This window comes from Schistocerca serialis, chromosome 3, assembly GCF_023864345.2.
Source record: "Schistocerca serialis cubense isolate TAMUIC-IGC-003099 chromosome 3, iqSchSeri2.2, whole genome shotgun sequence".
In the NCBI taxonomy this organism is placed as follows: domain Eukaryota; kingdom Metazoa; phylum Arthropoda; class Insecta; order Orthoptera; family Acrididae; genus Schistocerca; species Schistocerca serialis.
The window spans coordinates 803,501,896-803,513,951 of NC_064640.1; the positions used below are offsets into that span (position 1 = coordinate 803,501,896).

The 12,056-nt window shown below is 43.5% G+C and overlaps 1 protein-coding gene across 1 annotated transcript in view; it reads right to left on the bottom strand.

Moving 5' to 3' along the window:
• Window positions 1-2,064: 2,064 nt before the first annotated feature.
• Window positions 2,065-12,056, bottom strand: part of LOC126470651 (aquaporin AQPAn.G) — a 170,512-nt gene continuing 160,520 nt past the window's right edge. Inside the window, exon 6 of the mRNA XM_050098632.1 lies at window positions 2,065-2,779. Coding sequence (XP_049954589.1) covers window positions 2,672-2,779 — 108 coding nt within the window. The 3' untranslated portion in view covers window positions 2,065-2,671. The remainder of the gene's footprint in view (window positions 2,780-12,056) is intronic.

Genomic DNA, 12,056 nt, shown 5'->3' on the forward strand with positions numbered 1-12,056 from the left:
CAAACTGGCTGACACTGACGGCGGCGGTGCACAAATGCTGCGCAGCTAGCGCCATTCGACGGCCAACACCGCGGTTCCTGGTGTGTCCGCTGTGCCGTGCGTGTGATCATTGCTTGTACAGCCCTCTCGCAGTGTCCGGAGCAAGTATGGTGGGTCTGACACACCGGTGTCAATGTGTTCTTTTTTCCATTTCCAGGAGTGTATATTCGGTGTTAACTGATTTCCCCTCTTCAGAAACACTTTTCTTGCCATTGCCATTGTACATATTATATCCTCTCTACTTCGGCCATCATCTGTTATTTCGCTCCCCAAATAGCAAAACTCACCTACTACTTTTAGTGTATCATTTCCTAATCTAGTTCCCTCAGCATCTTCTGACTTAATTAGACAACATTCCAAGACCCTTGTTTTGCTTTTGTTGATGTTCATCTTATATCCTCTTTTCAAGAAGTTGTCCATTGCTTTCAACTGCTCCTTTAACTGCTTCGCTGTCTCCGACAGAAATACAGTATCATCGGCAAACCTTAAAGTTTTTAGGTTTTCTCCCTGAACTTCAATTCCTACTCCAAATTTTCCTTTGTTTCCTTTACTGCTCGCTCATTGTAAAGATTGAATAAAATTGTGATATGCTTCACGCCTGTCTCACCCCCTTCTTTTCATGCCCTTCAACTCATGTAACTGCCGTCTGGTTTCTGTACAAGTTGTAAATAGCGTATCGCTCCCTGTATTTTACCCCGCTAGCTTCATAATTTCGAAGAGGGGATTGCAGTCGACAGTGTCAAAAGTTTCCTCTAAGTGTCCAAATGTATGAACGTAGGTTTGTCTTTCCTTAACCTATCTTCTAACGTAAGTCGTAGGGTCAGTGTTGCCTCACATACTTCTAAACTTCTCTGGAATCCAAACTGGACTTCCCAAGGTGGGTTTATACCAATTTATCCAATCTTCTGTAAATAATTCGTGTTAATACTCTGAAATCGTGAGTTATTAAACTTATAGTTCGATGATATTTACATCTGTCAGTACCTGCTTTCTTTGGAATCGGGATTAATATATTCTGCTTGAAGTCTGAGGGTATTTCGCCTGTCTCACACATCATGCTCACCAAATAGAAGAATTTGCTCGTGGTTGGCTCTCCCACGGTTCTGATGGTATGTCATGTACTCCCTGGACCTTGTTTCGACTTAGGTCTTTCAGTGTTCGGCGAAATTCTTCTCGCAGTATCGTGTCTCCTCTCTCATGTTCATCTACATCCTCTTCCATTTATATAACATCTACGAAGAAATGAGACTTTTTGTACTTCTACCATAGCTCGATACATACTAATGCTACAGACATCTGCTGACAGATTACGTAGAATTGTTTCGTCATATACATAGGAAACATGTACGTTTAATAGTAAAATACAGAATTTCATCGTTCTCGAATTCGTGTGTTGTGGGCGGTTGTTGTGCGTTGATGGGTCAGATCACTCTCTACCATTTCTTGCACCTTGTGGAGTTAAAGCCACGAGATGTCCAACAGCGAGATGAGGGTAACAGGCAGTGTAAGACGCCAGGGATGTTTATCTAATCAAATTCGTTATCAACGTATATTCCACGAGAGACGTTCTTAATTGTTGATGTCCAATGAGGCAAATGAAGTATTTCGGGTGTACGAGCGATGAAAATCACGAAAGTACTAAATTTCGTAAGATCATTCATGTAGTGGTCGTTACTCGGATTAGCGACATCTTGGGGTATTATCATGACAATTTTCGTTATCACTATTTTCTTCATTAACTCGTCTTTTCAAAGGGGAACTAGTTTTACATTTGTAAAGAGCTTACATAAATCAGTAACAGATAGCATTATAATCACTTTCTTTCTTTATGAAAATTTAGGCTAAGTCAACTAAGATTTTTTTCAGTGTGCGAATTAATTGTGAACCCCAAGGAAGAAAATGTTTTCCTTTGTAAAGCTGTGCTGAAAACATGAAAGTAACTGAACAGTTTCTGTTTGGATGGCTGGCCTGTCAGTAACTGGATCTAATCTTAGAAATAAAACAAGACTAAAAGTTTTAATATAGTAAAAGTTTTAATATAGTAAAACTTTATTCTAAGCTACAGCAATATGCATATATATATGTATCTTACTGTACAACTGAAGCAAGTAGCAAGAGAAAATTAAACATAGTGTTATTGAACGCAGAATCAGTGAACGAGATTCTATTCAAAACAATTTAGACAACAGTGAAACCCGTCACACTTTCGAGCCGAAAGTGATCTGTTGCCGAAATATGAAAAGTGTCAGTGTGGTACAGAAGATCTCAAGCCATGTAGTAACATGACAGAACCTTCATCTTCATGGCGTAACTGTTTTCAGTCCCAAAGACCACACAGACACTTCAAAATTCCCTGTTTGCTTACAGTTGCCTTGCAGAGAAAGAAACCTATACGTTACATAGGAATAACTACAAGGTGTGCCAAGCATAGTCCACTTACAAATAAATAAGTATAATAATCCCATTGTACTCTTCAGGAAACGCCACAAAATAAGTCAGCGCAGGAGACGTTTGGCTGGACAGTTCAATATCACTACGGTATACACTAAATTTTCACGATATATTGTCTCTGATCCGTTCTCAGCCACTCCGCGAAGATGTGTCCCTGCCTGCGGCAAGAGAAATGATGCGTTCAGAAGTCATAGGAGCTGGCTTCGTCTTCAGGTTTCCGAGCCTGGAACAGGAACCTGTAAATGACACCAGCGACGATGCCTCCTCCAAGAGGTCCAGCCCAGTAAACCTGCAAAAGAAGAATTATGTCAGTATAGTATGAGGTTGGAAGAACACTTAACTACAGGTTTCAATGATCAGAACTGTTCACAAACATGAATGGTAACTTCCAATAAATATTTCTTTCATGCATGACACATTTGTATAATACATCTACTGCCGACGTATATCCTAATCAGTGAAGAAATTCTGCAGGTTATCAGATACTTATTTGATGGCAAATCGTTGTGCTAAAGTTTTAGTTTTCAAGCCTTTAATTTCGGTGAACATGAGATGAGTGAGTTTTATTTATTTAACCTGATCTGATTAGGGCCGGCACCATACTAAATTTTTTACATCGTAACAAGAAATAACGTTTCATATGACAGAGTGTTGAAATGATTTGAGTGTCTATTAATAAAGTTAATACAGGCAGTACTTATACTACTACTGCTGCAGCTGCTGCCACTAATAATGATGGCCATAATAACAACAATAATAATAGTGGCAGATATAAAAAGAATTTGTAAATGTAAAAAATAGATATTTTCTGATACAACGAGTTCCGGGGAAAAGAAATTTAGGGAGCCTGCAGCAGCTAAGAATACTGGAAAACACTAAACAGTATAAAGCGTAACAGTGTGTGCTCTGATGAGGAAGCAATGGACAAACGGATAAAAACAAGTGGAATTATAAGAAAAAGGTATATTGTTACCCTTTCAATTGTATTTTACATTAAACAACCATGGAAAGCATTGCTTACGAGCAGGCTGGAGACTGCTTTGTCGAGCGAAAGAACAGTTATTTTTAGTCCAGCCAATTTTTCATAGTCGTCTAACATTTGAAATTATAAATCGGTGTGAGGTAAAGCTTTCGCTGTGGCACAGAGAAATATGTTACCTGAGGAGAATTCAGAAGAATAAAGAGATTAAATAACACAACATTTCGTGTTCGGAAGTGAGATATCTGTGTAAAGGGGAAAAGAAATACGTATGGTAATGGAATGTACCTATTGTATGGATGTTAAGAGATCTTTCGTCTTCCTTGCTACCGTCCTTACGCGCTCGTTCCATCCCATATCGCTTCACAACCTTACGCCTAAATATTTTATCGAAGTCACCCTCAGGAAGCACACCACTAATACTGAATTCGAGCGTTACAGGTCTGTTTTTCCTGTTTATCTGCATTAACTTGCATCTGATGGTATGGTAAGAATTTTTTTATTCTAGCGTGATGCAGCAGCTTCATTTTTTAGTATAAAACTGAGGAGTATTATATAGTGGTACAGAAATACATTTTTAGGAATTTTAATTTCAATAGCAAAAACATCTGTTTCCCTCTCCTACATGTGGATAACGTTACACGAAAGACATTACCTCAAACAGATTACGTTCTAGACGATTGTCCGCAGTAACTTACGAAGAAGAATATGTCAGTCGTCAAAAAACAGTTCAGGAAGAAGGAATCGTTAACTCACCTAGACACCTGAAAAGTCACGTACGTCAATGCGCGTCGTTATTTCCCAACAATTTCCGATATTATTTTGACATAGTTATATAATATTGCATAGAAGGTCTCCTAGGTTAGGTTAGGTTAGGTTAGATTAGGTAATATTGCATAGAAGACCTTCTTTATAGCCGGCCGCGGTGGTCCCGCGGTTCTAGGCGCTCAGTCCGGAACCGCGCGACTGCTACGGTCGCAGGTTCGAATCCTGCCTCGGGCATGGATGTGTGTGATGTCCTTAGGTTAGTTAGGTTTAAGTAGTTCTAAGTTCTAGGGGACTGATGACCACAGATGTTAAGTCCCATAGTGCTCAGAGCCATTTTTTGAACCTTCTTTATATATGAGCCACACTTGCCTAGAATTCTTTCAATAAACCAAAATCGATCTTTCGTCTTCCCTGCAACCGCCCATCCCACATCGCTTCACAACCTTACGCCTAAACATATTATCGAAGTCACCGTCAAGGAGCACACCACTGATACTGAATTCGAACGTTAAAGGTTTGTTTTTCCTGTTCATCTGCATTAACTTGCATTTCTCTACATTTAGAGCAAGTTGCCATTCATCACACCACATCCTAATGTAATCATCGTAATACCTTCGGAATGAGATACTGCCATATTCATGTCAGTAAACCCGTTTCCGAAATTTCACAACATGCTCTTTAGAGACTATAATAGTGTTCCTTCGGGTGTCTGTCAGTGCAATGAAGCACTCAGCCGGCCGGAGTGGCCGAGCGGTTCTAGGCGCTTCAGTCTGGAAACGCGCCACCGCTTCGGTCGCAGGTTCGAATCTTGCCTCGGGCATGGATGTGTGTGACGTCCTTAGGTTAGTTAGGTTTAAGTATTTCTAAGTTCTAGGGGACTGATGACCTCAGATGTTAAGTCCCATAGTGCTCAGAGCCATTTGAACCATTTTGAAGCACTCAAGCGAGTCCATCAAACGTGTAACTACTCGTTCTGCCCTACTTTGTATGCGTGCATCGTAGTCCGCTACTCCAGCCTGATACGGTTCTCCACACTATGAAGAAGACAATTTTGCAGATTAACTTCAGTTTCATGGTAATGACAAATGAGCTGAACTTCACCAGGAGCCTAATCACTTCACACCGTCGTGAACTTCAGCTCTGTGACATAACTGACTACCCCAGTCATTAGTGGTCCTCTAATCGAAAGTCATTTAGACCTAGTTACCAATTTTTCCACCTATTTCATTAACACCTTTTTCCAACATGGACGCCCTTCAGTACTGGAACAGCGAAAGATGTTGACCATACTACCAGCGTTATCATTCTAGGGGGATTGTACACTGAAATCTAACACCACCTGGTGCTAATGATATGGTGTACGAAGTTAAATGAGCGTAATATGAAAATGACATCCCGTTGACGGCAGAAAGAACTAAAAAGGTACCGCACATCCAGCAAGGACCGGCCTTAAAAACACGGATATAACATAATTTGTGTTGATTGTCCATGTGATTAAGACTTATTTTCGCGTAGGGGATTCGTGAATTCGACTAATGATGTGCACAAAGGCGCACTCACACACACACTCACACACACACACACACACACACACACACACACACACTGTGGCTCTACTGATGATATTCGGTGGCTTTATCGCAGCCTTCATGGTATGCGCACACGCACGCACGCACACACACACACACACACACAAACACACACACACACACACACATATATATATATATATATATATATATATATATATATATATATATATATATATATACTGCCTGATCAAAAAGTGGCCGCGCGGGGTAGCCGCGCGGTCTGAGGCGTCTTGTCACGGCCCGCGCGGCTCCGCCCGTCGGAGGTTCGAGTCCTCCCTCGGGCATGTGTGTGTGTGTGTGTGTGTGTGTGTGTGTGTGTGTGTGTGTTGTCCAAAGCGTAAGTTAATTTAAGTTAGAATAAGTAGTGTGTAAGCTTAGGGACCGATGACCTAAGCAGTTTGGTCCCATAAGATCTTACCGCAAATTAAACGAAAAAGTGAAGCACCCAGAAGACATAGTTGGATGTCAGCAGAACTTCCAACGCGGTGAATATGTAAATGGTTAGAGTCACAATTCTCTGTGATAAGAACCGCCACGAGAAGATTACATTAGTGTTGTTTGTGCTTAGCGTTGTTACCAGGCCAGGTAGGGTACATAAAAGGCGTGTACAGTGTCAGATTTTGAGTGATGTCTGAGAAGGACACAGGATGCCGCATTCTCCTATTAGACAGCGTTATCGGTACCTGACAGAGTTTGAAAGTGGCCGCATTCTGGTTCTTCATTAGGCCGGTTGGCCGTATAATGCAGTATCCATCTTAATGGGCCATCTTAAGTGGCCCGATGATGGACTGCATAGGAACTGAGGGCAGGCAAACTCGCGCCAAAGTTCCGGTCGACCACCACAGGGGAGGGTCACTGTATTGTGCGCCACGCACTTTGTAACTCTTCATCTGCGCGTGCCGTGCCGGAACAAGTAATGGACATCCTGCAACGTTCTGTCATCCCGCATCACTAGTTGAAGACTAGCAGTTGCCAGACTGGGAATTACCATATCATGCGTCCGATTTTACAAAGAGTACTCTACGGCATTGGCCCCGTACCTAGCTTGCATTTATCGTGAATCTCTCGCCCAGCACCAGGTCCCAAGCGACTGGAAAAAAGCTCAGGTGACTGCAGTACATAAGAAGCGTAAAAAGTAAGGATCCGCAAAATTACAGACAAAGACCCCTAACTTCTGTGTGCTGCAGAATCCTTGAACATATTCTCAGTTCGAATATATTAAACTTTTTTGGCACTGAGATACTTGTGTTCACGAATCAGCATGATTTTAGAAAGCATCGCTCGTGCGATACTAAGTTTTTCCTCTTCTCACGTGATGTACTACGAATTATGGATGAATGGCAACAGTCAGATTCCATATTTCTGGATTTCTGAAATACATTTGACACGGTTCCCCATTGCAGGCTGTTAACGAAGGTACGAGCGTATGGAATAAGTTCACAGATACGTGCGTCGCTCGAAGACTTCTTAAATAATAGAACCCAGTATGTTGCCTTCGACGGCGAATGTTCGTCAGCGACAAGGGTTTCGTCAGCAGTGCCCCAGGCAAGTGTGATAGGACCGCTGTTGTTCTCTGCGTACAAAAATGATTTGGCGGACAGCATGAGCAGAAATCGACGGTTGTTTGCTTATGATGCCGCGGTATACGGTGAGGTGTCGAAGTTGAGTGATTGTAGTAAGGTACAAGACGACTTCGACAAAATTTCCAATTGATGTGATGAATAGCAGCTAGCCCTAAAAGTGGGAAACTGTAAGTTAATGCGTATGGGTAGGAAGATCAAATCTGTAACGTTTGGCTGCAATATTACTAGTGACCTGCTTGACATAGTCAAGTCGGGCATGACGTTGCAAAGCGATGTGAGATGGAACGAGCACGTGAGAACTGTGGTAAGGAAGGCGAATCGTTGACTTCGCTTTTTTGGCAGAATTGTAGGAAAGCCTGCATATAGGACGCTGATGCTACCTATTCTTGAGTATTGCTCGAGTGTTTGGGATCCGTACCTGGTCGGATTGAAGGAGGGCATCCAAACAATTCAGAGGCTGGCCTCTAGATTTATTACCGGTAGGTTCGAGCAACACGCAGGTGTTACGGAGATGCTGTGGGAAGTACAATGGAAATCCCTGGAGGGAAGGTGATGTTCTTTTCGAGAAACACTATTGGGAACATTTAGAGAACCAGCATTTGAAGCTGACTGCCGAATGATCCTACTACCGCCAGCATACTTTGCACGTAAGCCACGAACATAAATTATTCAAATGCTCTGAGCACTATGGGACTTAACATCTGAGGTCATCAGACCCCTAGAACTACTTAAACCTAGCTAACCTAAGGATATCACACACATCCATGTCCGAGGCAGAATTCGAACCTGCGACCGTAGCGGTCGCGCGGTTCCGGGCTGAAGCGCCTAGAAACACTCGGCCACAACGACCGGTCCACGAAGATAAGATACAAGAAATCAGGGCTCATACGGAGGCATTTAGATAGTCGTTACTCCCTTGCTCTATTTGCGAGTGTAACGGGAAAGGAAATAAGTAGTGGTACAGGGTGCCCTGTGCCACGCACCGTACGGTGGCTTGCGGAGTATCTATGCAGATGTAGATGCTTATGCATCTGCTAGCACAACAATACAAACGTCTGCGTTTGGATTGGTGTCGTGATCGGGAAGCATGTATTATGGCGTGGACTGTGGTTCAAATGGCTCTGAGCACTATGGGACTTAACATCTATGGTCATCAGTCCCCTAGAACTTAGAACTACTTAAACCTAACTAACCTAAGGACAGCACACAACACCCAGCCATCACGAGGCAGAGAAAATCCCTGACCCCGCCGGGAATCGAACCCGGGAACCCGGGCGTGGGAAGCGAGAACGCTACCACACGACCACGAGATGCGGGCCGTGGACTGTGTTCAGTGAAAAATCGCGATTCTGAACTACCCCTGATGACCATCATAGGCGAGTATGGCGGCGTCCTGGCGAGACGTCACATTCTTGGAATGCTTCGGAGAGGCACAGCGCTGTTGCACCTGGCTCCATGGTGCAAGACGCCATCGGGTATGACTCATGTCACGGCTGGTACCGACTGAGGAAACTTTGACAGCATAACGACAGGTCACGGACATCCTACGTCTTCACGTGTTACGTCTTATGCGATAGTATCGTGGTGACATTTTTCAACAAGACAATACTCGTTCACACATGGTATGTGTCTCTATGAACTGTCTGCGTTATCCTGAGGTGCTTCGTGGGCAGCAAGCTCCGCAGATCTGTCCCACACAGAACTTGTGAGGGACCAGCTCGAAAGTCAAATCAGCCCTGTACCAGTATCCAGGATATCGGGTACTAGTTACAGGAGTTTTGGGCCAGCTTGCCTGGGGAAAGGATAGAAGGCCATTATGGCACCGTTCCCACCAGAATAAGTAAACTACTGGCCATTAAAATTGATACACCACGAAGATCAGGTTCTACAGACGCGAAATTTAAACGACAGGAAGAAGATGCTGTGATATGCAAATGATTAGCTTCTCAGAGCATTCACACTAGGTTGGCGCCGGTGGCGACACCTACAACGTCCTGACATGAGGAAAGTTTACAACCGATTTCATACACAAACAGCAGTTGACCGGCGTTGCCTGGTGAAACGTTGTTGTGATGGCTCGTGAAAGGAGGAAAAAAATGGTACTGAGCACTATGGGACTTAACAGCTGTGGTCATCAGTCCCCTAGAACTTAGAACTACTTAAACCTAACTAACCTAACGACATCACACAAATCCATGCCCGAGGCAGGATTCGAACCTGCGACCGTAGCAGTCGCACGGTTCCGGACTGCGCGCCTAGAACCGCGAGACCACCGCGGCCGGCTCCGTATAAGGAGGAGAAAAGCGTACCATCACGTTTCCGACTTTGATATAGGTCGGATTGTAGCCTATCGCGATTTGCTGCTCGCGTTGCTGCTCGCATTGGTCGAGATCCAATGACTGTTAGCAGAATATGGAATCGGTGGGTTCAGGAGGGTAATACGGAACGCCGTGCTGAATCCCAACGGCCTCGTATCACTAGCAGTTGAGATGACAGACATTTTATCCGCATGGCTGTAACGGATCGTGCAACCACGTCTCGATCCCTGAGTCAACAGATGGGGATGTTTGCAAGACTACAACCATCTGCACGAACATTTCGACGACGTTTGCAGCAGCATGGACTATCAGCTCGGAGACCATGGCTGCGGTTACCCTTGACGCTGCATCACAGACAGGAGCGCCTGCGATGGTGTACTCAACGACGAACCTGGGTGCTCGATTGGCAAAATGTCATTTTTTCGGATGAATCCAGGTTTTGTTTACAGCATCATGATGGTAGCAACCGTGTTGGGCGACATTGCGGTGAACGCACATTGGAAGCGTGTATTCGTCATCATCGCCATACTGGCGTATCACCCGGCGTGATGGTATGGGGTGCCATTGGTTACATGTCTCGGTCACCTCTTGTTCGCATTGACGGCACTTTGAACAGTGGACGTTACATTTCAGATGTGTTACGACCCGTGGCTCTACCCTTCATTCGATCCCTGCGGAACCCTACATTTCAGAAGGATTATGCACGAACGCATGTTGCAGGACCTGTACGGGCCTTTCTGGATACAGAAAATGTTCGACTGCTGCCCTGGCCAGCACATTCTCCAGATCTCTCACCAATTGAAAACGTCTGGTCAATGGTGACCGAGCAACTGTCTCGTCACAATACGCCAGTCACTACTCTTGATGAACCGTGGTATCGTGTTGAAGCTCCATGGGCAACTATACGTGTACACGGCATCCAAGCTCTGTTTGACTCATTGCCCAGGCGTGTCAAGGCCGTTATTACGGCCAGAGGTGGTTGTTCTGGGTACTGATTTCTCAGGATCTATGCACCCAAATTGCGTGAAAATGTAATCACATGTCAGTTCTAGTATATTTGTCCAATGAATACCCGTCTATCATCTGCATTTCTTATTGGTGTAGCAATTTTATTGGCCAGTAATGTACGTGCATCCAAGCCAAAGCGGGTGCTACATCATACAGGTAAATGTTGTAATACTGCCAAGTGCAGTAAATTTGACTCTATTTTGTAATCGCTGAAATCACATCATGTACCCTCTCAACACGTGAAGTTCGTTTCGTTTCGTCCTCTCCTTGTGGATGTTTTCCTTTTTTTAGTCAGGCAGTATATATCATTAGTTCGGTAGACCAGCGAAAGGACTCAAAACTTTTAGAAGGTAGGTCGCCTGTGACTTTACGTCCAACCAGTAGTTTTACTTCCACGTTAATAAAACTTTAACGTCAATTACTTTCAGTATACGGCTTAGCTTGCAACACAGCTTACAAGGAGAGGCCGCATTGTTGGCACCAGAGATTTACTTCAGACTTTGTACACCTTTAGTAGGTCATTAGCACAACATAATGTGCAAGTAGTAAGGTGCACTACTGGCAATTCCGAGAAAATCGCAATAGAAGTTTCACGCGTATATGTGGCTTATATATCTGTGCGTAGGCGCCGGATGTTAGAGTCCATGGTGGTCAAGCGATTAGCGTTCGACCTAAGACGAATGTGTACAAGGCGGTGGTTCGACTTCCGCTCGAACATAATTACTAATCCTTTTTTTCATCACTGCTCATATTATTTAATTTTTATGACAATTGAGAGGTAATATAATGAAAAATACCACGTGGATTTGCATGAAGTATTTGCATCAAGTTTCAGGTTATGTTTTCTCTGTCTGTATGACAAATATAATCCTGCAACGTGTGACAGCGAGAGAAAATCTGACGAGTGATTATACATTACTCTTGTGGTCTAGCACATTGTGACTTACTATATTACTGATTGTGAATAACGTCATTCGCATCATTATTTGTCGAGGTTTGACTTGGGATTTACAAGCTTGTCCGTCGTCCTTGGAAATTTAATTAGAAATAGTAAATACTCAAATAACATATTAAATTCACTAAAACTTCATGAAAATGCACATGTTTTTTTCATTATCTTACCTCTCAAATGTCATGTAATTTAATTAATGTGACCAGTATGGGAAAAAATATAACTTCAAAAAATAAAGTTCTCGCGATTCGAACCGTCGCCTCGCCCACGCTCTTCTTGCTTAATGCGAACGCTGACCTCTTTACCACAGTGACGTCGAACAGTCGACACCTTCACACAGCCACATCAGTTACATAATAGACGCGT